The sequence below is a fragment of the Monodelphis domestica genome, chromosome 5, assembly GCF_027887165.1.
Source record: "Monodelphis domestica isolate mMonDom1 chromosome 5, mMonDom1.pri, whole genome shotgun sequence".
NCBI lineage: Eukaryota > Metazoa > Chordata > Mammalia > Didelphimorphia > Didelphidae > Monodelphis > Monodelphis domestica.
Window position 1 is genome coordinate 269,236,491 of NC_077231.1, and position 27,743 is coordinate 269,264,233.

Sequence of the window (27,743 nt, forward strand, 5' to 3'; positions counted from 1 at the left end):
AGGCTTTCCTTTTATCAGGGTCAGTCCTCTATCACTAAACCATGTTGCCTTTCACAGAGAAACTTAAATATTCATTTAATTGAATTGAGTCTGTTAATTCTAACAGATTAGTCTTATTCAATATTATAGAAGAGTTGATTAATATATGTGGACATTCTCTATAGATGCAGACTGAAATCTTACCTTTGGAAATGAGCCTTTTCAAATTTAGATAGGCTAGTCAATTGATCAACAGCCATTTAATAAGCATCTACTGTGTTCCAAGAACTGTGCTAGGAGCTAGGGATATGAAGAACAATCTCTACTCCCAAAGAATTTACATCCTAATTTGGTCCTTGAATGACAGAGTCATTCAAGAAGAAAAAGTCTTTTACTTAATTTATTCGTGAAGCCTTTTATAACCTAGTTCCCCCACCCATTTGATATCCAGCCATCTTACAAGCTTCTTACCCCTTAAGTTACCTGCAGTTCAGTCACTGGCATCCTTGCCATTCTGTCTCTCAGCTCAGATTATTTTCTCTGTCCCCCATGCCTGGAATGCTCTCTGTCTTCATCTTTTCCTCATCACTTCTCTGGAATCCTTCAAAGCAGATAAAATCTCACCTTCTACAGGAAATCTTTTCCAATCTTTCTTAATTCTGGTGCCTTCTCTCTTTCAAGTTTTATCTCTCCTCTCTTTTGTGCAGTTACTTGCATGTTGGCTTTCCAACATGCAAGAGTTTGCATGCTCTTTGAGGGCAGAGACCATCTTTGATGCTTCTGTGTATCCCATGATTCTTAGCATAGTGCCTGGATCACAGTAGGCGCTTAATAAATACTTAGTGACTGACTCATAGGTCAAGAGAGAGTTTATACTCTTCTCATGCTGCCCTGGAAAATCCAGCATTCGCTCTTTGTCATGAAGAATTGGAATTGGGCTTTAGCAGAGGTTCCATACCTTTAGACCAACGTAATGCAAGTTGACAACAATATTACTAGGGTCTCAGAGGGGGTTGAGTACTCAGTGACAGAGTACTACTTATTGCATGGTACCCAATACCTGGTACAGGTAGGAGGTTCCTTATATTGGGCAAATCACTTAACTCTGTTTCCTCGTCTATAAAATGAGCTGTAGAAGGAAATGGCAAACAACTCTAGTATCTTTGCTAAGAAAACCCCAAATGGGATCACAAAGAGTCAGACATAAGAGAAACAACTGAAAAACAACAATATTAAAGTCAAAGAGAAACAGGAGGCACCAATTAGTACATAAAAAATCCCTCTGCATGTATATTGACTTAGAAAACCACATAATATTATCTATGTTTTATTGTATTTTCATTTATATAGTTAAATAACTTCCACCTGCATTTTAATCTGGTTTCCAGCCACACTGAGGAGTATTGTGAGCCATGTACTTGACACCTCTGTTTTAGACTTTGGGGAGGGGGAAAACTAGTAACTGGAGAGGATCAGGAAAAAATAAACCACCACCTTTCTGTAGAAGGCGGAATTTGAACAGAGACTTGAACAAAATTGAAATTTTGGGAAGCCAAGGAGAGGAGGGAGTGCATTCTAGACACGGGGCACTAGCTACAAAGGTCCTGGGATAGGAAATGGAATATCATGTTTAAAGAATAGTAAGAAGCCTGATTAACTGGACCACAGTGCATGAAGGTGAGTATTACATAATATATTTTGAAAGGTAGGTTGGGACCAGGTTGTAAAGGACTTTACATGGCAAACGAAGATTTGATTTTAGAAATAATGGAATAGCTAGGTGGCTCAGTGGACGGAGAGCCAGAGTTAGAGGCTTCCTGGCTTTGTGATCCTGGGTAGGTTACTTAATCCCACTGCCTAACCTTTACCTTTCTTCTGTCTTGGAACGGATACCTAATATTGATTCTAAGATGGTAGGTAAGGGTTTAAAAACAACAAATAACAGGGAGCCCCTGGAGCTTATTGAGCATAGGAGTGAGTCAGCTGGTCAGCTTTAGGAAAGCACATTTATAGCAGTGTGCAGGTTAGCCTGGAGATGGGGAGAGACTTGAGGGCAATTAATCAAAAAGCTAGTGTTCAAGTCCTGGCAATAAGTGAAGATGCCTAAATTAGAGTAGAGAAAAGGGAATGAATACAAGAAATGTTAAGGCAGTAGAAAGGATAAAATCTGGTAACCTCTTGGATATTCTGGGTGAGTGAGTGAGAGGGAGTAGTTAACCATGACACCAAAGTTGAAAACCTGCTTTAACGGGAAGGATTAGGATGCTCTTGTTGTAGAAGGAAAATTTGTGAGAGGGATGGGGTGCCGAGAATTATTGTAAGCCTCACAAGGTTTCATAGATTTTGATCATAGCAAATATATATGACATATGTGAGAGAAAGTGAATCATAGAGGTTTTCCAGTAAATGACCTGATTGGATAATTCTGTAGCAGAATCATGGCTCAGAAACTCAGGTCAATTCGTGTTTATAATGTCATAGTGGTTAGCAAGATGGCCTGGAAGGCCTGAGTTCAAATTTTACTTTTTTCTCTTGAACAGATATGTGACCTCTGTGTCCAGGCAATTCACTAAACTTTAGTTATAAAGTTATCAAGGGATTATCATCTACCTGGGAATCCTCTTTCAAACAAATCCTAGTCATTTTTCGGAGAGGCAGCATGGAATAGTGAATGAAAATGTTGAATTTAAGGTTAGGGTTCAAATTCCACATCTACCTCTTGTCACCTGTATTCATTTGAGGAACTCATTTAACTTCTTGAGACCCCAGCTCCTCATCTGAAAAGTGAGAGGACTGGACTAGAATGGTCTTTAAGGCCCCTTCTAGCCCTAAATCTATGGTCCCATTCTCTGTTAAATCATTTGTTGTTGTTCAGTTGCTCAGTTGTGTCCGGCACTTTGTGGCCCCGTAGCCTTCCAGACCCTGAAGTCTGTCCAAGCTCTATTAAATGATACTGTCTCAAATTAGACCCATTGTGCTTCTCACCAAAGACTATTACTATCTTCCTCATAACAATTCCATCAAGTTAGACAACCTCAGTGTAATAACAATGAATTTTAATCTGAGAGCAATAAAGACTCAATTTTTACTATCCTGCATTTTCATAAAATGTACCATATGTAGCAGTTGCCAGGTTACTGCACAAAACAGCCACAAAACTGCAGCCAGGAAGAAGAGTTTGCAACTGAGTAAAGGAAATGACTAGTGGAGTTTTAGAAAACCATCAAAATGCCTGCCTACGACCGAGAATTGGAAGTAATCTATGTAACTGAGGCAACTGTTATCACTAAGGAAATTGTTTCATTGACTCATGCTACTCACACACTGTGACATTCATTTCAAAATCAGTGTCCTTGGCAGCTTTGCCAGCCTGTTCTTGCAGTACTTTGCTTTGGACTTTTTGAACTAGACAGGGGCTGGACAGATTCATTTTACCAGGACATCTTTCTCGGTGGCTCCTTCTTGGAGGTATTTTCATTCCTCTTCTGGTCCAGATACTGAGATTTAGTGACTGATAAAAACAAGGACTCTCTGGTGAAAGCAGATTGGTGGTAAGTCAAGTGAAAGGCCAGTAGTTCCTATAGCCATTAAAAATAGAAGGAGACTTTGTTTTCTTCCTTTAGTTTTTCATATAGTAATGACACAAAATGCTAGATACATTGTTTAGGGTTGTTACTATATATACCTGAAATATTATTTTATTTTATTTATTTTATTTCCCCCCCTGGCAAATAAGAATGAAAATCAACATATCCATTGCAGAAAGATTTGTTGTTTCTCAGTTCTTGCTCACATATACACAAAAATTTAAGAATGCTTTTTTGCCTGTTTTTTGTTTTAAACTTCTTTTTAGGCTCCATGTTACCTCCCTGCTCCAGGGGACTTCCTTCAGTGACTACTGGAGTTTTTCAGTTATATGAAAAAAATGTAAAGGGCAAAAGAGGATCCCAGGCACATGGTAAGCAGTTAAGCAAAATGAATGTAGATAGACAAGACAGAAGACTATACTGGAGAAGTTCATTTCAATATTGACTCTTTTAATAGGAAACAAAAGACCTGGGACCCATTTTCCTTGGTAGTGACTGCTGCTGACTGGTATCAATACTGATTTCTTCTAGATAACTCTCTGGACTTTTTAATAGAAATCGTGGCATGATGGAGATAAGGGGGGGGGCAGAGATTGTGCTACCCAGGAGACAGTAGAATTGGACATCCCTTTTCATACAGCTTTAATTGTATAGGCTGTGGAATTTTCATAGTTCTACTCTCCCTGCCATGAACTTCTCTGTCTGATCAACATTTCTTTAATTTTTTTAAAAAATCATCCTCTTCTGTTTTAAATTTTGTGGCTGGCAAGGCTTGAATCAGATAGTGAGTCATGAAAACCATTACTTTCCCCACTCCCTTCCCCTCCACAGAATCCTTCAATATGAGACAGAGACAGGGATTCTAAAGAAGTTTGGCAGCAGCATTTGCTTCATTTGGGGGGCCTCTTAAGGGAGCATGTGGATAAAGAGTTTAAGGATTTTGAGTATTTATAGCAGGGTGGGGTGCAGGAAAAGTGGAATAGCTAAAGACTTGAGGGTCCTATTGTTCTGTAACTTAAGATGAGTTTAAAAATAAAAAGTATGATGAAAGAACAAGGAAAGACTGTTAAAGAGTTCCTGAAGGCGTGCACACACACACCATTCGCAGAGAGAGAGAGGGAGGGAGGGAGGGAGAGAGAGAGAGAGAGAGGGAGGGAGGGAGGGAGAGAGAGAGAGAGAGAGGGAGGGAGAGAGAGAGAGAGAGAGAAAGGGAGGGAGAGAGAGAGAGAGAGAGAGAGAGGGAGGGAGGGAGAGAAAGAGAGAGAGAGAGAGAGAGAAAGAGAGAGAGAGAGAGAGAGATTGAGAGAGAGAGAGACAGAGAGAGAGAGAGAGAGAGAGAGAGAGAGAGGGAGGGAGGGAGAGAAAGAGAGAGAGAGAGAGAGAGAGAAAGAGAGAGAGAGAGAGAGAGATTGAGAGAGAGAGAGAGAGAGAGAGAGAGAGAGAGAGAGAGAGAGAGAGAGAGGGAGGGAGAGAAGGAGGGAGAGAGAAAAACAATTATTTATAAGCACCAGGTCTGCCCTTTAGAAGACAATCACAGAAGCCCAGGGACAGGAAAGGACATCTAGATCAAACCATAATATTGACCAAGAGATCTCTTTTTAACATACCCAAGAAGTGCTCCTCAAGCATTTGCTTGAAACTTTCCAGTAAAGGAGAATCTACTATCTCTCTAAGAAATACATTGCAATTTTTGAAAACTGATTGTTAGAAAATATTTCCTGACATCAAGACTAAATTTGTCTCTTTGCAACTTCCACCCACTGTTCTAGTTCCTCCCTCTGGGACCAAGTAGAATAAATCTAATCCTTCTTGTACATACTAGTCTTTCATGTACTTAAAGATAGGTCTCATTTTCTCCCTTCCCCTCCTACTCCAAACTCTTCTCTCCTCCAGTATAAGCATGCAATGCTGGAAACCTTCAGATGATCATCAGATGTCATGATTACCAGGCTCTTTGCCTTTCTCTGATTCTTTCCTGAATATCACTATTTTTTACTAAAGTGGATTGCCCAGGAATAAACCCAGTGATCCAGATGTGCACTAATTACAAAAGGATGATGACTTCTTTAGTCCTGTACCCTATGCCTGTCTTAATGCAGCTTACTATTATGCTGGGGTTTTTTGGTGGTGGTGGGGAGGTTGCCACATCCTATGATGCTGACTCATGTTAACTTCTATGCCATTAAAAAAAAAAGGATCTTTTGTCAGATGAACTGCTTTCTTGGCATCTCTCCTCCATTTTGTACTTGCAAAGTTGTTTTTTTAACCTATGTGGAATATTTACAGCTAAAACTTTTCAATTTTATTTTATTAGATTTGGTCCAGTGTTCTAGCCTAAGATCTTTCATTGTTCTGACTTTGTTATCCAACTTTTCATCTGTATGATATGAACATCTGGTAGAGAAAACAATGATCATAAACTATAATATTACATCAAATCCAGGCTAGGCTTCTGATCATAGATAGGGTCTGATACTTAGTAGGGACTTGATAAATGCCTTACCAATAAGAAGAAAAAGAACAGATCATGCTATACTAACAGCATTTCTTTTTGTGATAAGGTTGCTAGGCTAGTAGATTAGAGATATGCAAGAGAGATAGTTTGCCTAACAAAGCATTTGACATTATCTTTCACAATTCTGTGTGTGTGTGTGGGGGGGGGGTAGGAGTTTAGGGGGCAGCTGGGTGGTTCCATGGCTTGAAAGTCAGGGCTAAAGATGGGAGGTCCTAGGTTCAAATCTAGCCTCAGATACTTCCTAACTGTCACCCTGGGCAAGTCAATTAAACTCCATTGCCTAGCCCTTACCGTTCTTCTGCCTAGAAACCAATACATAGTATTGATTCTAAGATGAAAGGCTAGAGTTAAAAAAAAAAAAAACTGATTAAGTGGCAAAATTCAAAGAATAATCTTTGATGATTTAGTATCATCTATGAAGTGAGTATACATTTGAGTGGACTAAGGATCCATCCTTATTCCTTTTATCAATGACTAGGATAAAGGAATGCTTGTGAAATTTGCATATGATACAAAACTGGGAGGGACAGCTAATAGATGGATAAGAGACAGAATTCACAAAAATATCTGGATTGGCTATAACATTGGACCAAGCTGAGTAAGATGAGATTTAATAGAGATAAAACTAAATTCTTATACTTGGGTTAAAAAAAATGCCACAACAACAAGGCAGAAAAGTATGGGCAGATATTTCTTCTTCTGAAATAAATCTAGATTGTGAGTGAATTAGAAGCCTAACAGGAGTCAACAAGTAGTGTGATATTGCAACCAAAAATTCTAAATGTGATCTTGGATTGTCTTGAGAATTTCATAGTGTTCAGGACTAAAGACATGAATATTCCTCTGTGACATTCAGAATATGATGTTTATTCTGGGTGCTACATTTTATCAATGATCAATATTCTAGAGAATGGCAACCAGCATAGTGAAGAGCCTCAAGTTTATGCTTAATTAGGGTTAGCTGGAGCAACTTGGAATACTTACTCAGAAAAAAAGAAGAAATTGGTAGGGAAAGGCACTATTTTCACTTATTTCAAAGGCTGCCACATGGAAGAAGGATTAGTTATTTTACTTAGCCTTTGAGGATAGGACTAGGAACCATTAATGGGTTGAAATTAGAGGGTAAAATGAAAGCCTGGTATCAGATAAAGACAAAATTATCTCCTACCTCTCCTGCCCCACAAAAAAACCAACCAAACAAAAATGGTCTCAGTACACTAGAGATGAGAGACTCTATTCTTTCCCCCCTTTTTGAAATGAGGGTGGCATTTGCCTTTCTTCAATTCTGTTATACTTCTGTTCTCTACAATTTTTCAAAGCTTATGGACCATAGCTTAGCAATCAGACTCCAGTAATGTTGAATATAGAAATTATTTGCATCAGTTTCCTAAGTGACCAGCAAATAGTAGGTATTTAATTAATGTGCTTTATTGATGCATTGACTACTTAGTGGTAGTCCAAATTCTTAGAAAAACGTACTGGGGAAAACTCAGAAAAATCTTTCTCATAATATGGGATACATTTTTCTCTTTTAGATTCCAGGTTTGAATTCTCAGAAATGGAAAATACTTTTAGATCTCTGCACTGGTGTTAACTCTTCCTCCATCTGGGCCTATTCCCCAAGTTCTAATGGAATTTTATTGTATAAACTAAGCTATAAAATCAATTAAATGTCATTTACATCAGTTTTCTCATTGGAATGACATAAAGATTATGATACACATGATAAAGATTGTAAAGCACCTTGACCCATACAACATAGACTGAGGATTGTTTTTATCAAGAAAAATAATAAACTGAGGCATATATTATTTTTTCAAATTTTATTTTTTTTCAAGTAACAAACATTTTTTTTCTCCCATCCCAGGCTTCTTTTTGGAGAAGGAAATATAATCACTACTCTGTGACAAATAGTCATAGCCAAGCAAAAGAAATTTTCACATTGTTCATTTCTGAAACTGTATGTCTCTTTCTGCCTTTTTAGTATCTCACCCCTCTAGCATGATGATGCTTTATCAGTCTTCTAGAATCATGGTTGGTCTTTGCATCGACCACAGTTCTTAATCTTTTCAGAGTTGTCTTCATTATGTTGCTGTTATTATAAAAATTATTCTCCTGGTTTCACACCCTATTTTGTATCTGTTCACACAAATCTTGTCTTAACCTCAGTTTCCTTATCTGTAAAATAGGAATAATAATAGCATCTATTTAACTCTGTTTGCCTCAGTTTCCTCTTCTGTAAAATGAACTGGAGATTGAAATGGCCAGCCACTCCAGTAACTTTGCCAAGAAAACCCCAAATGGGGTCACGAAGATTTGGATATGATGGACAAAGACTGAACAGCAACAAACACCAGACTGCTGTGTAGATCTGCTGGGGGTGCATATATAAAGTACTTTGTGAGCCTTAAATCATTATGTAAATGCTAATAATTATTGTTATCATTGTTGTTATTCCAAAGTTTCTCTGGAAACTTCCCTTTTGCAATTTTTATAGCACAATAGTTAGTGTTCCATTATAATCATACACTCTAATTTCAGCAAACATTTATGAAACACCTGTTACATATCAGGTACTGGGGCCATAAAGACAAAACATGTATATATTTAGAAATGTGGACTGTACCTGGGATTTTCATTAATAATAGCAATTCTATAGTGTGAACTATGTGCCAAGCACTGTTAAGTGCTTTATAAAGAGTATGTTTAGTGCTTTATAAATATTATTTCATTTGATCTTAGTTTCACAGTTGAGAAAACTAAGGCAAACAAGAGGCTAAAGTAACTTGCTCAAGGGAGCACTCTACTAGAAGAGTAGTAGAGTAGAGTAGTAGTAGTACTAGTAGAGTAGAAACTCTACTAATGCAATCAGCACCTACTCCAAAGATTACAGTCCAAGACAGCTGCCTAGAACCCTGTGAGCTGAAGTGACTTACTCTGCCCCAAGTTATATAGCCAAGAGACTGACTCTTTTCTGTACTTTTGCTAATTCCACCCAGTCCCTCCGGTAAGTCAACATGGACCTGTATAAAAGAGGAGACTCCCACCCAGCTGGCCTTCTAAACCAGGGGTCCATTCAAGAGCAACCAGGTAATTTGGGGGGAGGTGGATGAAATGGGGGATCTGTTAGGATCTTATATGGAAGATTTTAATTGAGTAGAGTCTTGAAAGAAACTAGGGATTATAAGAGGCAAAGATAAAGAGGGAATGTGTTAAAGGCATAGGGGAAATAGTAGAAAGACAAGGAGACAAAAAATGGAACTCAAGAATAAGGTCAGGTGTGGAATGGAGTAATGTGCAATGGGTGGGTGGGTAAATTGGGACCATGTTATGAAGAACTTTGAGTGACAAAGAAAGAAGTTTATATTTGATCCTAGAAGTGTGAGAGGAAGCCACTGGATTTTACTGTCAAGGTGTATTAAAGGATTCGAGAATGGTTTGGAGTGGGGAGAGATCTAAACCTGGGAAATCAATCAGAAGGCTATAGCAGTAATTCAGAATAGAGGTGATAAGGCCATGAGTTATGGTGGTGACTTTGGGAGTGGAGAAAAGGAGACAGATGTAATACTGGGAGATAGAAAAGACCAGATCTGGGAGCCTATCCATTGAGGGAAGAAGAGTGAGAAGTTGAGGGTGACCCAAGATCAGTACCTGGGTGACTGGAAAGATATTATCCTCAATAGTAATAGGGAAGAGGGATAAATTGGGGATGAAACATAATAAGTGCTAGTAAGTAACTAAGAGATAAGTAAGTGAATTCTTAGTAAATCAAGAGCTAGTAAGTGATCTTCTAAGTCCAACATACTTTCCATTGTACAGCATTGTCTTCTTGGCTCAGGAGATCTCACATAATGCTGTGATTTAGGTACACAGAGATTCTGCTTCAAGGGCATGGTACGTTCAAATCACTGTTGCCACCTGGTATTTTGTTTCTCCTTTTGAATACCTTCTCTGATGGGGGTTACATCTTCACACTGGTCTTTGGGGCCATGGGAATCTAAAGCCAAATAATTAATACATAGAGTTGTCCCATCTGGTACATACAACCAACTGCTTGAACTCAAAACTTGACATTCTAACATGTGTTGACCTCAGTTCATTTCCTGATCTTTTGCTGGAAAATCTAACTCATTAATTTGCTTTTGTGCTTTGTTCTATACAATGAAATCTCATGTGTCATGTGTTTTGTGATTGTTAGGATGCTACCAGGTACTCCATTCAGGAATTTGGAACACTTAAACCATGTATTTCCTTCTTAATTAATTTTGGTCTGTAATCTTCAATTATACCTATGATATAGGACTTATCTCTATCCAGAAAATACAATGATTGTAATCTCATTTTTCATTCTTAAAACTATGAATTCATTGGGATGTGAACATAATGCTTTTGCTGTCTTTTGATCTTATACTCTTCTAAGATTTACTTCCAAACTGAAAGGATTTAAAAAAAGAAAAAATGTATGACATAAAGATGCCAAGCATTCTTTCCAAACCACAGTGATTTTTAACTCCAAGCATGAAATAGTTTTCAAAAATACCCTTAGGATCACTTTAAACCTCCCTTTTTGTTTACCATTCCAAACAAATTGGCTGGTTTTTTTTTTTTTAGAGTATTGTACTAATTCTTTTAATACTTTACCTCTGTGATCCAGAGAATTAACCTGTTTAGTTGGGTAGGTAACGATTTCTAGAATTATAAAGAGAGGGGGGAATTTAGGAATCATCTTGGCTGGGGTTTTGTGTGTTAAAGATCCTTTGAGCAGTCTAGTGAAGCCTTTGGGCCCCTTCTGTTAATAAGGTCCTATTACATAGGACATATGTTAAGACTTCTAAAAGAAACCACTTATATTACAATAAAGGAACTCCTAGAAATCAATTCATATACCTCTCAGGTTAAGGACCCTTGATCTAGTCCAAATTCATAATTTTCCCACTAAGAGAGCACAGAGTCAAAAAAGAATCTGCCTTGTAACTTGCCTTAGTTAGAAGTGGTGAGAACTCAAGTCTTGGGAACTAAAGAGCAATCTAGTACAATTTTCACTACCCCATGCTGGGTACTGGCCAGAAAAATGAAATGAAAAGAGCATTAACAGTACATTTTAAAGTCTGCATATTGAATGCCTTAGTTAGCTCTTTTTTTGCCACATTGATATAGAACATAAATTATGTTACAAAATTATGAAACTTCCCTGACAAGATTTTATTTGCTATGTTATATTGGGCAAATCGGTATTTTGCCTTTGGAGAATGGATGGTGGATAGATATTAAAGGGATTGTAGAAGCTGTTAATATCAGTCCCAGTAAGTTTAAGAGTTCTAAATAAAAATCGTTAATGTCCTCAGAACTTTGTATAAATTGTTATGATTACTGACATCATCCCATTATTAAAATCTACTTTATTTTCTATCTGAAGTTATTTGGTGATCCTTGGGATTAACTTCTCTTTCTCTTCTATTTCTGGATGAAATGGAATTCTTCCATAGTCTATATTTGAGTTCTCTCTTTTGCTTTATTTTAACTTGGTTACAATGACCTTAGATGGAAACCAAATCCAGAAACCTTTCAAGGTTAGTTCAAGAAGATGTGAGATGAGTGCTTCACAATATGTTCCAAGTATGAGTATGAATTGGGAGGTCCAAGTGTGTGTGTCTTTTGTATTATTCTCATGAATATGAATTGAAAGGCAGAACAAATAAAGGTATTTCCTCCTCTAGTCAACTGTCTTTATATTCCAGCATAAATTTAAGTACTTTTTACTAACACTTATCTTCTTTTGGAGACCAAGCCTGAATGGGCTAGCTTTGCAGTTAAGGAGATCAATTTTCAAGTCTTGCCTTTGACAGAGGAGAGTTGCCTACTTGTGGTCAAGCCATTTTACCTCTTAGTGTCTAGGCAACTTTCTAAGACTATCACTTACAGCTGATCTGTATTGGTAGCAACAATTTCCATACTGGATGTTCCAAAGAAATCACAGATACATACTAAAAGATTTTTTGTTTACTTTGTTGGACAAACAGATATTTTTCTTTTATTCAATTAATGTTTAAAAACATACAAACTTAGAGGCATCACAAGTATGTGATGGCTCATTTCAGAGCTTCCTTTTTAAATGAGTATGTAGTTGGTAATAATCAAACATAGCAGTACAAATATAGAGCCGTGAAGTTTTTGTTACTTTGATTAACTTTGCAATCAATGATAATAGCCAGTAGTAGTATAGTTATTAAGCCTTTTTTAATTAGCAAGACAAAAATTGATTAATTTCCCATATTATTTTCCCCTTATGTTTTTAAAGTTTGCTTAAAGGGGAAGTGATGCTGGTTATTTCATTGATTTCCTTTTTTTTCTGGTATAGCTTGTGGCTATATTATTTGGTTTCCTAGTGACTGCTCTGGATGTCTATATGACTCATAGGGAAGTAGAGGCAAAGAAATAATCAGAAATTTAAGATACCACATTTCCTTTTATCAGGCTCTGTTTCCTTTTCTTTCATATCTACTCCTCTAGAATTCACTAGATAGAATGGAGGAAAACATAGGAATTTATGAAGGCTCTTCTTCGTTTCTTCATAATTATAATCTTTAGTTTAAAAAAAGAGTTTTGAAAACTGTGTAAGAAATTAATTCTGTATTCTGTATTGAGGTTGATGATTTTTGTTAGTAGGTTATATTCCACAAAGGTTAATTTAGTTATACCATGGATAGACAGTATAATTATTTAAAAAACATTTAGGCAAAATACTTTAAAATTTCAAAATTCTATAATATCTTTTCCTGGTTTAGGGACTCCCTGCACTGATACAGATTGCAATCTTTCTGAAACTTAGAAGATGATCTTTGAAAGGCATTAGAGTCAGAAATATAGAAATATTCATCAACCGGTGGCCAATCTGGTTATGAGGTTTTCCTTACTTGGCTACAATTACTTGGACAAGAGAAATATAAATCATCACTGGCTCATAATGGCAAATATTCTAATGAAAATGTTAATCATTGCTCATTGAGGCTGATTCTTCTCATTTCCGTTATTCTCAGGAGTAATTCTGGGAAACTACATCAACTTTGTCCAGTTTTAGTCATGTAATAGAAGAGTTTAGAAGGCATTTGGAAATTCAGGCTCATGACTTGATGGCATTTAAGGAGCTGTCTAACTCTAAGTCTGAGGTAAGGTCAGATTCATAGTTTACAGATCTCTGGGCAAACTTGTCTTTTCTCCAAATGATGGCTAACTATATCATCACTGTTGAAGAAATGGCTTCCTATTGGTACTGAAGCTGATAAAATAGCAAAAGGAATAGTAATGCAGTAGATCATTTTCTCAGCTGTGGAGTGTCTGTAGTCATGATACTATGTCTGCTAGGATGGCTGTCATATTTGAGAATGGTTAGTGATGAAAAGACAGCATTGTCTGAAGAAGACAGGGACTAGCAATCACTGACTAGATGTATGATCTTGGACAAATCACTTAGGCAATTTGGGCTTCATTTCTTCTTTTAGAAAAAGAAGAGGAACAAATTCTATGACTCCCCAAATCCCCTTTGATTTGGGGAAAATAGCTTTGATTCTATAAAAAAAAATCAAAAAGACAGAGAAATGCTATTTTAATTGTAATTCAAAATCAATTGTAAAAGCATCAGTCTATGAGAATACACTTATTTTAGGTATAACTCTATTAAGTAAAATGCAAATGCAAAAATCTGTGACCAGAAGCCGTACAATTTGCAAACATATAAAGGGAAGTAATGTGGTTTGTTTCAAGAGAAAACTTGAATTGCATATTTCCTTTTTAGTTCTAATGTTTATTTTACAATTATCCCTTTTCTGGGATAATATCATTTGTACAGTAGAAATCACAAGAACACAGTTTACTGCAGCAAACATTTTGATTGATATTCTCTGAGAGTGTTGTATGATAACATGATTTTCCATATGTTCTTTTTTTGTTGAAATTTTGCCTATGATATTAGTAACAGGTTATAACTGAGGGTTCCTGTTTCTTTCTGCTGTTGACATATTACAAGTAAGACAACCATCATCTCTGATGAAAGATTACATAAGATCACTTTTTTTCTTGAGTTTTTGTGGTCTCTTTTTCCAACTATCTTTTCAATCTTCAAAATTTCTTGAATTACTAAGCCATGATTAAGGAAAAATTATATTACATCTGATGTTGTATTTCCAAAGCTCTCATTTATTGTGGCAATATGGCTGGCAGACATCATAAGACTAAGAGTTTGGAGGTGAATGGTCCAACTCCCATATTTTTCCTGATGAAGCTCAGGTGGGTTAAGTGATTTTTGCAGTTTACATAATCAGTAGCAGAGACATATAAGAGATTTAAATTCAGGTTCTCTTATTCTATTCAGTGCTTATTCCATAATACCATGCTATTTCTTTAGAAAGATGTGGCTCAGGATAGCAATCACTCTCTTACAATCTAGGGAAGAGACAAAAAGGTCAAGGAACAATCTTAGAGAAAAGAAGATGCAGTTGAACTAAAAATTATTTTTTGCATCTTTTATACTCAAATGAAAGTATTCAGGAAGATTTTAAATTTAAAAATTTTTCTCCACACAAATCTAGAAAATACCAACAAACCATTTGGATGAAATTAGAGGCACCCACAGAAACTAAATGCTTTCCTGAGTTTTATGTCAAATATAATAATTAAAACAAGACAGAAAATTTTGAGGCATTGTAGTTACCTTTATATATGTTGTTAGAGAAATGTAGGAAATGATTAAATACTATTTTGTATTGTCCTGAAAGTGTGTTTTACCCCTCCCAATTGATTCTAAGCTCCTTAAATGTTGGGAATGTGTGTGTTCTTTTTCCTATCCCAGAGTATCAGTTTAGCTAAGTTTAGGACACGCTGTTAGCACTTAGAGCACATTATTCAATGATTAAAAGATTTATTAACACTATTCTGAGCTCTAATGGTAATAAAATATTATTAGTCCCTTTCCCCACATTAAATATATCTTGTTATTTCCATTATCTCTGGAACCTCACACACTAGGATTTAAATTATTGGGGACCTCTTCCTGGTATTTTACTTGGCTTATTTGGCTTCCAGTTCAAAAATAAGTAAATTTTGATGGTAATTCAGGAGTAGGTATTCACTTGGTCACCGTGCTAACAAACTTAGACAGGGAATAACACTAACACATTCAAACATTTAATCAGTATGGAAATAATAACTGAAGTAATACAAGTGCTATTAGCATAAATTCATAAATGCAAACACTGATCTACTTCCCCTCTGAGTAGTTTGGTAAATTAACTCCATCAAAAGACTCAAGGCTTGGAGAGGCCAAGCTAGGTTCTTTGGAAACTTCAATGCAGGGAGTTGCTGTCCAGATACTCCTTGCAGTTTGTAAAGACTTACCTATCTGCTCTTGGTCTCTGATATTGCTTCTCCTTTGCTTTGCTTCAGGTGATACTTGTTGCTCCTAGTTGCAGGCATCTCCATGCTTTTAGTCTGGCTTTCTTCACTCTCCTTGTGGCCACAAAAACCTATTAGAGTTCATATACATGTTCCTGGGCTTTTCTGAAACTACTTCCTACATCATTTCTTGTACCACAACGAATAGTATTCTATTATATTTATAAGCCATAATTTGTTTAGCCAGTCTCCAATTGATAGGCACTCCTCTTTGTGTTTCCAGTTCTTTGTGGTTATAAAAGATCTACTGTAAATATTTTTATGCTTATGAGTTCTTTTCCTCCTTTTCTGAATCTCTTTGGGAAATAGTAGTGGAATCAGAGTCAAAAGGGACACACACTGTTTAGTGATCTTGGGGCACAGTGAAGGGCATAGTGGAAACACAGAATTTAAACCCAGTGTTGTAAAAAAAAAACAAAAAAACAACAACTTTGAGAAATATGTGGACTCTGATTAATTCAATGACTGACCAGGATTCTAGATGACTTACAATGATATATGGGACTCACCTTTTGATAGAGATGATAAACTTAGAGTATACATTGAGTCATATTTTGGATATGGTCAGTTTGGGAATTTGTTTTGCTTGACTAAATGTATTTATTACAAGGGCACTTTTCTTTAAGAGGAGGGATATGGGATAGAGAGGAAAAATATTTTTAAGTTGAAAAAATTAAATTAGATTAAAAAACTTGGCAGAGACTTCTGTTAAGCCTTCATCTCTCAAAGGGAAAACAACCAACCTTCTGTTCTGGTCATTTTTTTTTTTTTATGAAAGGAGGGGCTAGGAAGACCCTTCTCAGACTCTGCTGGGGAAAAAAGTCTTCTTTGCCTCAAAATCACTGAATAGCTGACTCTTCAGAGCAAGAGAAAAGGTAAAAGGAAGTGTACCCAAGACAGTCTGATGCTTCAAGGGGCAGCCAGCAATGCGTTAAATGATGAGGAACATTTTTCCATAGTATGTATGATAGGTCTATTATTAATCCTCCCACTTTCTAAAAGGTAGAGACTCTGAAGTTTGGGTTTATATTAAAACTCAATGTCTGAAATTCTAAATAAAGTCCTAGATATACATTTGAAATGATTGCCAAAAGTGTCAAGAAAAGCACTATGTTCTTAGAGTCAAGCAGTCTGACTTTAACCTTCATCGAATACTTCCTAGCTGAGTAACTCCAGTAAATCTGTTTTCTCATTTGTAAAGAAGAAAAATAGTACTTATCTCACTAGGCTGCTGTAAGAATCAAATTAGGTATCTATAAAGCACTTTATAAGCCTTAAACGTCTCTATAAATATTAACTACTATTATTTTGGTGCCACTGGAAATCTTTCACTATTTTTTTCAATTTAAGTGCTTCATTATTTCAAATTGACCTATTCCCATGTGAAAAAATTTATGATATCCCGTTTTAGTAGATAGTGAATAAACTCAATATCAATCTATCCTCTGATGTTATTGCTAAAGTTACTGGTTCTAGCCAATCTTTACAGGTTAATAACATATTATTGTACCTCATACTTTAGCTTAATGGATCTACTCATCGCTCCCATATACAACATTCCATCTTCCCTTAACATGACTGGTGTCTCTTTACCTTCATCTTTTAGAATCCACTCACTAGCTACAATCAAAGACTTACCTTAAGGATAGCTTCCTATAGGAGATCTTTCCTGATTCCGCTGGAGTTAGTGCTATACTCTTCCTTCCCTCACCCAATCATTGTGTATTTATTTTGTATATGCTGTATCTTGTATTTACTTTTATGCTTGAACAGTTTGTATCCTCCTAGTAGAATGTAAGCTCTCTGAAGGCAGGGACTATTTCATCTTTGTTTTCCTAACCCCAGGGAACTAGCACATAGAAGGTGCCTAATGAAATACTTTTTGATTGATCTGTTGATTGAAATACTAACCAGGGGGAAAAAAGAAGCTGTGAAATTATAGTGATCACTTTCTCCTTGGCAACTTAGCTTTCCATTTTAGGTTTTTAAATCCTTAAATGAAAATATTATTTTGGTAATTATCTATTTTTCTCTTCTATTTTATACATTTGTATATACAATTTTTTTTTACTGTAGAGGGAAGAAAGATTAAACCATGATTTATGAAAGTTTAGGCAGAGCTTAAGCAGAGGATTAAAAAATTGTAAATAAATATAATTTGATGGCCTGTGCCATACATAACTGTTTCCACATAGACATAATGAATTATTACAAGACTTCACAGAAAATTTCTCAGCCTTAATTTGAGTATGGCTTTGAGAAGATTGAGAATATGGTTAAAATTAGGCTAAGAAAAGAATTGTTTGGGGATAACTCCTAGAGATAAATGACCACCCCTAGATATTTCTTGTGTTCAGAGAGACAGACAGATGGAGACAAAAGACAAAGAGGTAGAAAAAGAGAGACAGATACACAGAAAAAAAAGACATGAGTCACAGACACACAGAGAAGAGAAAAAGATAAAGAGAGTAACTCTCTCCTCCCTCAGATTGTAAAACTTAATTCTAGAAATATAGCAAGCACACATTGCTTTGAATACTTAGAATAACTATGAGGGTTGCTGCTTTGGCAATGTGGTTTCCTGTCTGATTCACCATTTGTGAAGGGGAACAGTCTATGAACACAATATTTCTTTTAGATGGTACTAACAACCAGGAATAAAGTCCTTAAAAATAAGTTGTTGTTTTTTGTTTGTTTGTTTGTTTTGCCTCTCCATCTGATATCCTCCAAGGTTCCTTCTTCACTAACTCATCCTGAAATATAATCAGTTGCTCACTTACATGACAAAGCCTAGAAAGTTGGTGGGCGTTTTCTAAGCTTTATACTGGTTCTTTGTAGTACTTACCTTTGGAAATTTATCTCCATTTTTTAAACTGCTGTTTGCTAGTACCTTGCAATTGTTTGCTAGATACTTCTTAAAGGTATCAAGCCATTTTTCTCTGAATATTTTAAAATTTATTTATAAAAATTATAGCATAGGGAACACTTCACCTGTGGATATCCAGAAAACTATACAGGTATAAAGTACTCTCTGGGTCAGCTTCCATTCAAAAGTGTAATTCACAATCAACAAAGTGTTTGCCAACTAGATAGCACATTAATTCAAAGCAAAAGGTATTATTTACTGAACAGGTAAGAGTACTAATTGGGGACTTTCTGGTCAGAAGCTTCCTCAGTGGCCCTTTTGTGTATAATCAGGCTTGAAAGATTAACACTAGGGCTGGAAACATGTTAACTGGTTCCCAGGCATGTTGACCCAGGCACTCTGGTAGTCATATCCTAAAGCAATGCCATTTCACTAAGGGAGCATTTTTGGTAGCAGCAGCAAGTAGAAGATGGAGTGCAATAGTGACATAAGTAGCACTTAGGTTCCTCTTGAGTCATGACAAGGAGCCCCTGGAGGTGAAACTTAAGAGTAGGGAGCTGAAAAGTCACAATGTGGAAGAACAAATTTGGACCTTAATTAAGCCTTAGGAATATTTCTTTGGGGGTCCCTGAGGAGGTGGAACTCATCAAAGGAAATTTCATGTCTCTGTGGACTAGATTTTGAATTCTTTTTGGTGTGTACAAAAATATCAAAAACTTCATTAACTTGGTGCTATTTATGCATGAATATAAATAATGTATGATGTATTATAATATAATATATAATATAATATTGTATGTTAGCACAGTGCCTGGCACATAGTAGGCTCTCAATAAATGTTTATTGATTGGCTTAATGCAACAATATTTGTGAATGTAAATACCTGTCTTATTTCAGTGCTACATGGGGAGTCAGAGGTGAATCTGGGTTCTCAAATATTATGCCAAGGAAACCAAGTTGTTTGTAAATAAATGGAAAAATTCATAGGTTATTTGTGTTTATGTTTTATACTTCTAAAAGTATAGAAACTCATTGAGATTAGAGATGATTTCATTTTTTTTAACCTGTTATTCCCAGTGCTTAGCAGGATCTGGTATGTAGTAAGTGCTTGATTTTTTGTTTATTAAATCTGCCCACTCCAATTCATCCTCTCTTCAGTCATTAAAGTGATTTTCCAAAGGCACAGGTCTGATTGTATCACCTCTCCTCCTCCTCTACTCAATAAACTTCAGTGGCTTGCTGTTGTCTATAGGAACAAATATAAAATGCTTTATTTGCCATTCGAAGCCCTTCATAATCTAACTCTTTCCTGATTTTCCAGTCTTCTTGTACCTTATGCCTCATACTCATTCCCTTTGATCCCGTGATACTGGCCTCCTGGCTATCCCTCATACCTGGTATGTTCTTCTCACTCCACTTTGATTACTGATCTCCTTGGCTTCCTATAAAATCCTACCTTCTATAGGAAGCACTTCCCAACCCTTCTTAATACCAGTGCCTTCTTTTTATGATCTATTTATACTATATGTTGCTTGCTTGCTTTGTGTCTGCATGTTGTCTCCACCATTAGATCGTAAGCTAATTGAGTTTAGGGACTTGTCTTTTGCCTCTTTTTGAATCCTAGGTGTTCAGCACAGTGCTTGGCACATAGTAGGCTCTCAATAAATGTTTATTGATTGGATTACTATTTATTTAATTGAATTTTTAAAACCTTATTAAATAGAACAGTAGAATGACATCATTAAGTAAGTCATAAGGGCATGTAGTGAAGGAGTACAGAGCTGCATGAATGAAGCCATACTGATTTCAAATGGTTTCTACAACATTATTGGAAATCATAATATACTAATTGAATAGTTCCAGCAAACTCATTCCATCCATAAAAAATTCCATCCATCTTATACTCATATAGATAAGAACTTCTCTCTTTCTTTGTAATCAGTTTCATTTCTGTTTCACTCAACCTTAGCCTACCCAACCCCCAAATTACCATCTGGCAACCAGCCTTCTCATGGATGAATTCCTTCTAACTTAGTTAAGCATATGGTCCTTCTCCAGATTTCACTCGAAGCCCTTGCAGCTTGGTAAGACCTTATTAGAATTTATATTTCAATAAACCAGCCTGAGATGCAGGTTCACAGCTAAAGCAGAACTTTAAGGGAGGTACACTATCTTACACTTAAAAAGCTCTTTAGTATGCTATGACAAAAAGAGACTGCCATTGACTGACTGGGGACTAATTTACAGCAACTTCAGTTCTAATTCATTTCCCCCACAGTTTCAAGCTCTCCAATACTGATTCTTAATTTCAAGAGACACACATAGAAAGGGGCTAAAACGGTCATTAGGTCAACCTTGATGAGGTTTTTAGCTATAAGGAAATTCAGGCTCTGGGAGGGTGCAGCCCTCATCTATAAAATGATAACACCTACCTCCCAGGGTTGTTGAGAGGATAAAACAAGGCATTTATGAAGTGATTCGCAAACCTTAGAGCACTATAGAATGCTAGCTATTCTGGTGATGATTTAAATCCATGTCAGGAAGCATTGGGATGGCCTCTATGTGGACTATATTGTGTTTCACTCCTTAGAATGTATGTTCCTTGAGGGCAGGAGTTCCAGGCCCACTGAGCACTTTATGTGTATGTGGCATCCATCTATCTATCTGTCTATTCACTATCTATCTGTCCATTCATCATAAATATTATCTGAGACACAGATCATATATATGATAACTATAAGTATATATAGACTGAATGGTGTTTCAGCCCTTAGAATATATACGCTCCTTGAGGGCAGGGATTCCAGACTTTAAATAAATGCTCTTTAGCTGATTGGGGAGAGGGAGGAGCAGTGATTAGCTCCTTCAGGGCCCCTAGCCCCGCCCCCTCCCAGTCCGGGTGGGTCCAGATGACAGGAGAGCCTTTCTTCCCACAGTACCTTGCGCGTCCCGTCCTCAGCCCAGCTCCGCCCCAATTGGAGGCCTGCACGTGCACCCCGGGCAATGGGGAATGTGGCTCGGAACTGAATTCCCAAGGAAGTGAGAGGCGGCGGGTGCGGCCGGGCGTCTAGGCGGGGTGGGGGGAGGAGACGCTGAGGGACCAGGCCCGGACAGACTTGGAGACGGATCCATGGAGTCGTTGCGGGTCCTGGAGCTGTACAGCGGCATTGGGGGTATGCACCAAGCACTGAAAGGTACGATCCTCGGTCTCGCTCTTCACGTCCCCAGGATTCTGTGGGCGGGTTGCTGGGAGATGTTGCGCGTGCGCCGTGTCTCCTCGGCAACGGAAAACTTTCTACCCTCTCCAGGCTTCTGTGGCCGGCGTTCTCCGTGCTGGGCCTCATTCGGAAGTGCGTCGGCCCCGCCCCTGGCCTCTCCCCTCCCTCTCCCCCTCCCCTGCCCCCTTCCCTGAGCTAAGGACTCCGTTCCTGGTTTCGGCCCGGCCCCTTCGCTTGCCTCCGCCCTCTCATGCTCTTGGGGAGTCTCTTACAGGAAACTTCCAGGGGAGGTTATCCTGGCCTTGCGGTTTTCCCGTGGGAGCTCCGTGCTTTCCCTTCACTACAAAGTGAGTTAGTTCCTGGGACCGCTGCTGTTGAACATAATAAGGCTTACTCTCTTCTACCCTCAATCATCACCTTAAAAAAATCACTTCTGTGCTGGTTAGAGATAGAATTTTCTTTTTTAAAACTTTCATTTTCAGTTAACTAATATTTATTTCTTCTCCTTTGCTAGTATTCCCCTTAAGTCAAGGCAGCAAGCATTTATTAAGCCCCGGCTATATACCAGGCATGGGCTAAGCTTTGAGAGTCCAATCTGAGAGGAGAGACAACATACATATATGGCTACCTACAAACAAGCTACATATGGTATAATTGGAAATAATCAATAGAGAGAAGGAAGGCACCAGAATTAAGGGAGATTTGCAAAGGCTTCCTGTAGAAAGTATTTTAAAGGAACTCCGAGAAACCAGGAGGTGGAGAGAAGAACGAATTCTAGCCAGTGGATAGGAGAGGAGATGGAAAGTAATACCTTGTTCAAGGAACAGCCTGGAGACCAGTGGATTATAGAGTAAATTATACGAACCCTGAAAAGGTAGGAAGGGACCAGGGCATGAAGGACTCTAAAAGCCAAACACAGGATTTTATATTTGGTGCTAGGGGACAAAATCTTTGTAACAAATATGCATAGTTAAGCAAAACAAATCCCTAAAAATGTAAGTTCTCATTTTTATCTTGAATCCATCCCTTTTTTATATGGAGATGGGTAGTATAAAAATCATAATTTAACTTCTGGAATAGTTTGAGGTCTTTACAACTCCTACAATATCAATTTAGAACTCAGAGACTTTAGAATCCAAGACGGCTCTGGAGCCCAATGACATGAGTTTACTTCCCAGCTCTAATACTAACTACCTTTGGGACCTGAGGCAAGCCAGCCTCCCTTGGACTCAAATTTCTAAACTGAAAATTGAGGGATCACTTGTGTCTTGTCTCTTCTATAGGTAAAGATACTGGAGTAGTTTGCCCTTTTCTTCTCCAGCTCATTTTGTAGATGAGAAAACTGAGACATTTAAATGAGACTAACTAGTAAATCATACAACTAGTAAATCTCTGAGACCAAATTTGAACTCAGGGAGAGGAATCTTCCTAACTCCAGGCCTGTTACTTTATCCACTGTGCCACTTAGGGATTGGACTAGACTAGCTATCCTTCTGAGGTTTCTTCTGTAGAGATTCTGAGATCTGGTGTTGGGGGTGAGGGAAAAGATGAATTATACCCCTGTGATTTCATCTTTGTGGCAATTTTTTCCACAGATGCAGAAGATCTATGTTTGCAATTTATAATTCTAGGTAGTTACTACTGTCACTGAGAGGTTAAGTGATTACTCTGTGGTCACAGGGGCATATGTCAGAGATAGAATTTGATCCTAGATCTTCCTAACTCCAAGTCTGGTTCTTTTATCTGATACATTTCTTTTCAAGTTAGTTCATTAGATTTATTTGACCATGAAACCCAACCCACCCACAGAATGTCTCAGATTTGTACTTGGCTTTTACATTGTCAAATATTCCAGGTTCAAATTTTAAGCTATTTTAGAGCTTCAATAGAGTAAGCATGTTGGTTTTCTAGTTGTCATCCAAAAAGTAAGTTCCCTCTAAGTGCCAGTTGCTTTATAGATACAAAAATAAAAGGACAAAATAGCCCCTACCTTTTCACCTTGGCTTCAGAAATGTTCAGCTTAGGTCATAGCATCACAGATCTAAAACTTGGCCTGAATTTAGTGGCTAGTTTGTCCAGATTCCTCATTTTATGTTATCAGAAAACAGGTGAATGATTTTGATTTTTCCTCCTCAGTGACAAACCATTGTAATTTAGCTTTGTTTCTGTCTACCTATATCACTCTCCTATTTCACAAACGATTCTCTCTTGGTGTAAGGTTACTCTGAAAGACCTTCCATACCTAGGGTCAGCCTACCTTTCCAGCACAATTATATATTACTTACTTTCCAAATTTCATGATCTTGCTGTTTTTCACACTTGACATTATTATCTCCCTCTCCATACCTTTGCACTGACCATTTCCCATGAAAAGACTTCACCTGTACCCTTAAGAATTTCTTGATTTCTTCAAGATTTATCTCAAGCACCATCTTCTACATAAAACATTTCCTGATTCTCCAACTGCTAGTGCCTTACCATTAAAACACCTTGTTTTTATTTTGTATATCCCTGTCTGTGTATATATTGTTTCCCCAGATAAAACTTTAGTTCCTATAGAGGAGGAACTGGTTCATATTTATCTTTGACAGTGCCTGGTACATTGTAGTACCATATGAAGTACACTGTACTTCATAAATGCTTGTGGATAGATTGGTTGATTGCTTATAGGGGTGGATATGTGATTTTAGTGGCCCATTTCTTAGATCTTCTTTTGTGTGTGACATTTAACCCTTAAAGGGTTAGTTTTTCCATCTATCAAAATAAAGAGATTTGATTAACTAATTTCCAACATCTCCTCCAGCCCCAGAATTATATGTGCCAAGGGAGACATAGCACTTTTATGATGGAGTGAACTTTGACTTGAAGCTCCAGGAAATCTAGTAGAAATTGATCCCTCCAAAGGATCATTTTCTTTCCTCAATACATGGTAAATAGTTGGTGCTGAATAAGTGTGTTTGATTGATCTGGGTTTCAATCCTGGCTTTGACAGTTAATTTGTGACCATCTTGTGAAATCAGGATTTTAGGCCTAAGGTTTGTCACTTTCCTATGTTTTCCACTGAGAAGAATTAGCTTTATTTCTCAAGTTGAAGTATTTACTTTGTTGTGTTTGTTTGTTTTTCCTGGTGAGCTTTTGAATTAGTTTTCTTCCTTTTCCTTGAAGCAACATTGTTTGAATGACTGATGAGAATGTTTTCATTTAATTCTCAGGCCAAATTGCAACAAACAATTATTAGCTCTTGCTAAATGCAAGGCCTTGTGATACAAGTACTTTGGCAACTACTTTGGCAGTTTCAATCTTAGGAGGAAATAAAGAGAAATTATTTTTAGCTTCAATTTTATTTCAGTTATTTAGTTGCTAAACCTAGTTTATGAAAGCAGTTTTACAGTCAAAATGCATAATAAACTTATCACTCTGTTTAAAAAAAAACTATAGTAGGAAAGTGTATGGTTTTCTTGTTCACCAGTAGGGCATATTAGAGAAAGATTCTTGGTTCAGCTTGGTACTTTGGAAAGAGCATTGGATATGGAGTCAGAAGATCTAGGTTCAAAGGACCTTTCTCTGTTACCACCAATATAACCAGGGGCAAGTCCTTAGTCTCTCAGGGTCTAGATTTTCTCATTTGTAGAATGGAGATTAAATAATTTCTAAATGTCATTCCTCTTCTAAATCCTATTCCTACATAATTAAATCCTAGTACCAAATGCTCCATAGACCATCCACAGTTTTTCTTTATAGTGAATTTTTTTGTAGTAAGTATAAATCCATCTCATAAAGATGTGATAGAGGAATGAGCCAGAGACTTTGAAGGGCAGAGCCTGGAAGATATGCAGAGGTTTGCATCCACAGTAGGGGTTTGCATCCATAGTGGGGGATGGTGGAGGAGGCTTAGAATCTTGAGGGAAGAGAGATTCCAGGTGGGAGACAGTTGATCTCTTTCTATTTTGAGACCACTGACTCCGCTATCTTTAAGGAAACCATCTAAGTTCCCTCCCCTCAGTTCTCACATCTACCAATCACTGTCGATGTCTCCCCTGTGCCAATGGTGGCTCTAGTTTAACCCAGGACCTCCCAGAGGTCTGTGGCTTTGCACATGTCTGTTGAAGGTCATATTCTCAAATAATTAAATCTTGATCTTTGCTGCAGCCCTTCCTAAATCCTGTTAGTCTAAGTAGGGTGGAGATCCAAGACCTGGTTCTGTCATTTAACTCTTTGGGTTATTCCTGATACTCCCATTACATTCTCTGAGCCAACAGAATAACATTGTAAATCAGGTGTTCTCTTTAATACAGACTAGGAAGCTCCGGTGTCTAATAGACAATCATAATAGGTGTTACTCACCTTTAAGGTAACATGGGGTTCATTAATATGGGGAGGGCAGTGGATAGGGACAACGGGTAGTAGGACATCAGGGTCCGGGAAATCAAAGGTTGTATCCTCTGATTCCTGTGTCCCGGCCCTTCATTGTGTTTGGGATATTCCTTGGGCACCCCCCTGAAGGGCACCTCTCTGAGGGTCATTAGTACCTCGAGTATTTTTTGGACAAGCGCCATTTCTCATATATTGTTGTTGTTCATTATCATTATAATTTTCTTCATTTGGAGCATTGTCATTATTTTCCCAATTCCTATTTCTATAATTCTGGTTTCTAAAGTTCTTATTTCTATATTCATTATAGTTATTTCCATAGTCATTATTATAATTTCTAGAATTCTGGTTTCTATAACCATTATCATCATTTCTATAGTTATTATTTCTAAAGCTATTATTAAACTGTGTATTCCTTCCAATCATCTTAAGAAAGGTTCTATATACCATCATTTTGTGGCCCTTCTTCTCACAGAAGTGGCAAGTAATGGATTGATAATTGGATTTCTGGAGAGGGGCAATTGTCGTTGGTTCATTATCATGCCCACTTTCTAATTTAGTTATCCTATCTATTAAATATCTCATTTTTTTCTTCATTTCCTCCATGTCATCATTATTTTCTTCCTCCTTTTCTTTGTTTCCCTTTAAAACATATATAGCTGTTTTTCGCAATTCTTCAAGGTCCATATCTGACCATCTTGGGCATTGTGTTCTAAAATAATTCTTAATTGCTTTTCAAGAGTTATTTACAAAGATCCTTCTAACTTGTCTTAAGCTACTTTCTTTAGTTAGGTCCCAATCTAAGTATCTGTCCCCAAACTCGATTATTCTATCCATAAATCTGGAGGGTGTTTCTTCTTCCTTTTGCTTAATTTTTTCAAGTTCCATCCACTTATCTGTACTGTCTGCACATTCCTTCATTGCCGTGAGGATGGCCTCTCTACAACGGTATAGTTGTAGATAATCCTCAGGGTTGTTATACTCCCATTTGGGATCCTGAGATGGCCAATGTGCTGCATTACGCCCCCGGGTTTTGTTGACATGAGCAATTATTTTATTTTTTTCACGTTCAGTTAAAAAAGCCTGTAGCAAGTTCTCAACATCCTTGTAAGACGGATTATACTGAAAAAATATGTCTCCCATCTTTTTTGCTACTAGAAAAGGATCTTGTTCATATGTGGGGATATTTCGTGTAAATTCATTTATTTCTTGGGGAGTAAATGGTATCCTACGTCTTAAAGTCACCACATCCCCATTCCGTCCTATATCAGGTACTTCTCTTAGAGGAAACAGGCCTCTAGTTGAATTTTGTACCTGTGGGTCAGTTTGACAAGGACAGGTTTCTCTAGGAGGACAAGATCTCCTTTGCATTGGAATTTGGTTTTCTGTAGGAGAGGGAACATGAGAAACTGGGATTGCAGGGGAAGGGTTTTGGGGATTAAATTCAGACAAGATTTGCACTACACGAGAGAAGCAGTCTGTTAACTGGGCTATAGGGAAGGTGTTTTCCATCTCTATTTCAGGGAAGGAAATTTCCTCATTCAAAGGTTCAGAAACAGGTCTGTTTCTGGTAGAGTGGGTGTTTGCCAATTGATCCTGTAAGAAACATTTTAGATCTTCTAATTGGGCTTTTATTTTATCCTCAATTTTTTCTATTTTATCCTCAATATTTTCTATTTTATCCTCAATATTTTTTATTTTAGCATCTCTAAATATAGTATTGAGGAGTACAAAAATGACAGTACCTATTAATATAAAAA

General features: G+C 37.3%; 1 protein-coding gene and 1 long non-coding RNA gene across 6 annotated transcripts in view; one reads left to right on the forward strand and one right to left on the reverse strand.

Annotated features, from left to right (window-relative positions):
• Positions 1-3,394: 3,394 nt before the first annotated feature.
• TRDMT1 (tRNA aspartic acid methyltransferase 1) overlaps positions 3,395-27,743 on the forward strand; it is an 80,503-nt gene continuing 56,154 nt past the window's right edge. The window contains exons 1-3 of one of the 4 annotated variants that reach the window (XM_056800151.1): positions 3,395-3,530; positions 3,833-3,937; positions 9,081-9,171. In XM_056800151.1, coding sequence (XP_056656129.1) covers positions 9,099-9,171 — 73 coding nt within the window. In that variant the 5' untranslated portion in view covers positions 3,395-3,530; positions 3,833-3,937; positions 9,081-9,098. Of the gene's footprint in view, positions 3,531-3,832; positions 3,938-9,080; positions 9,172-21,460; positions 21,589-21,791; positions 21,960-27,743 lie in introns of those variants that run through there. The other 3 variants (XM_056800152.1, XM_007504919.3, XM_056800150.1) reach the window with 3 other exon arrangements.
• Positions 7,903-21,470, reverse strand: LOC103099923 (uncharacterized). Of its 2 annotated transcripts, none has more exons than XR_008912439.1 (3): positions 21,334-21,470; positions 15,472-19,640; positions 7,903-14,520 (listed from the first exon to the last, which is right to left on the reverse strand). It is a non-coding gene; the product is annotated as an uncharacterized LOC103099923 (long non-coding RNA). The 2 variants fall into 2 exon arrangements; XR_008912440.1 differs by having other exon boundaries at positions 15,472-15,599; positions 21,334-21,468.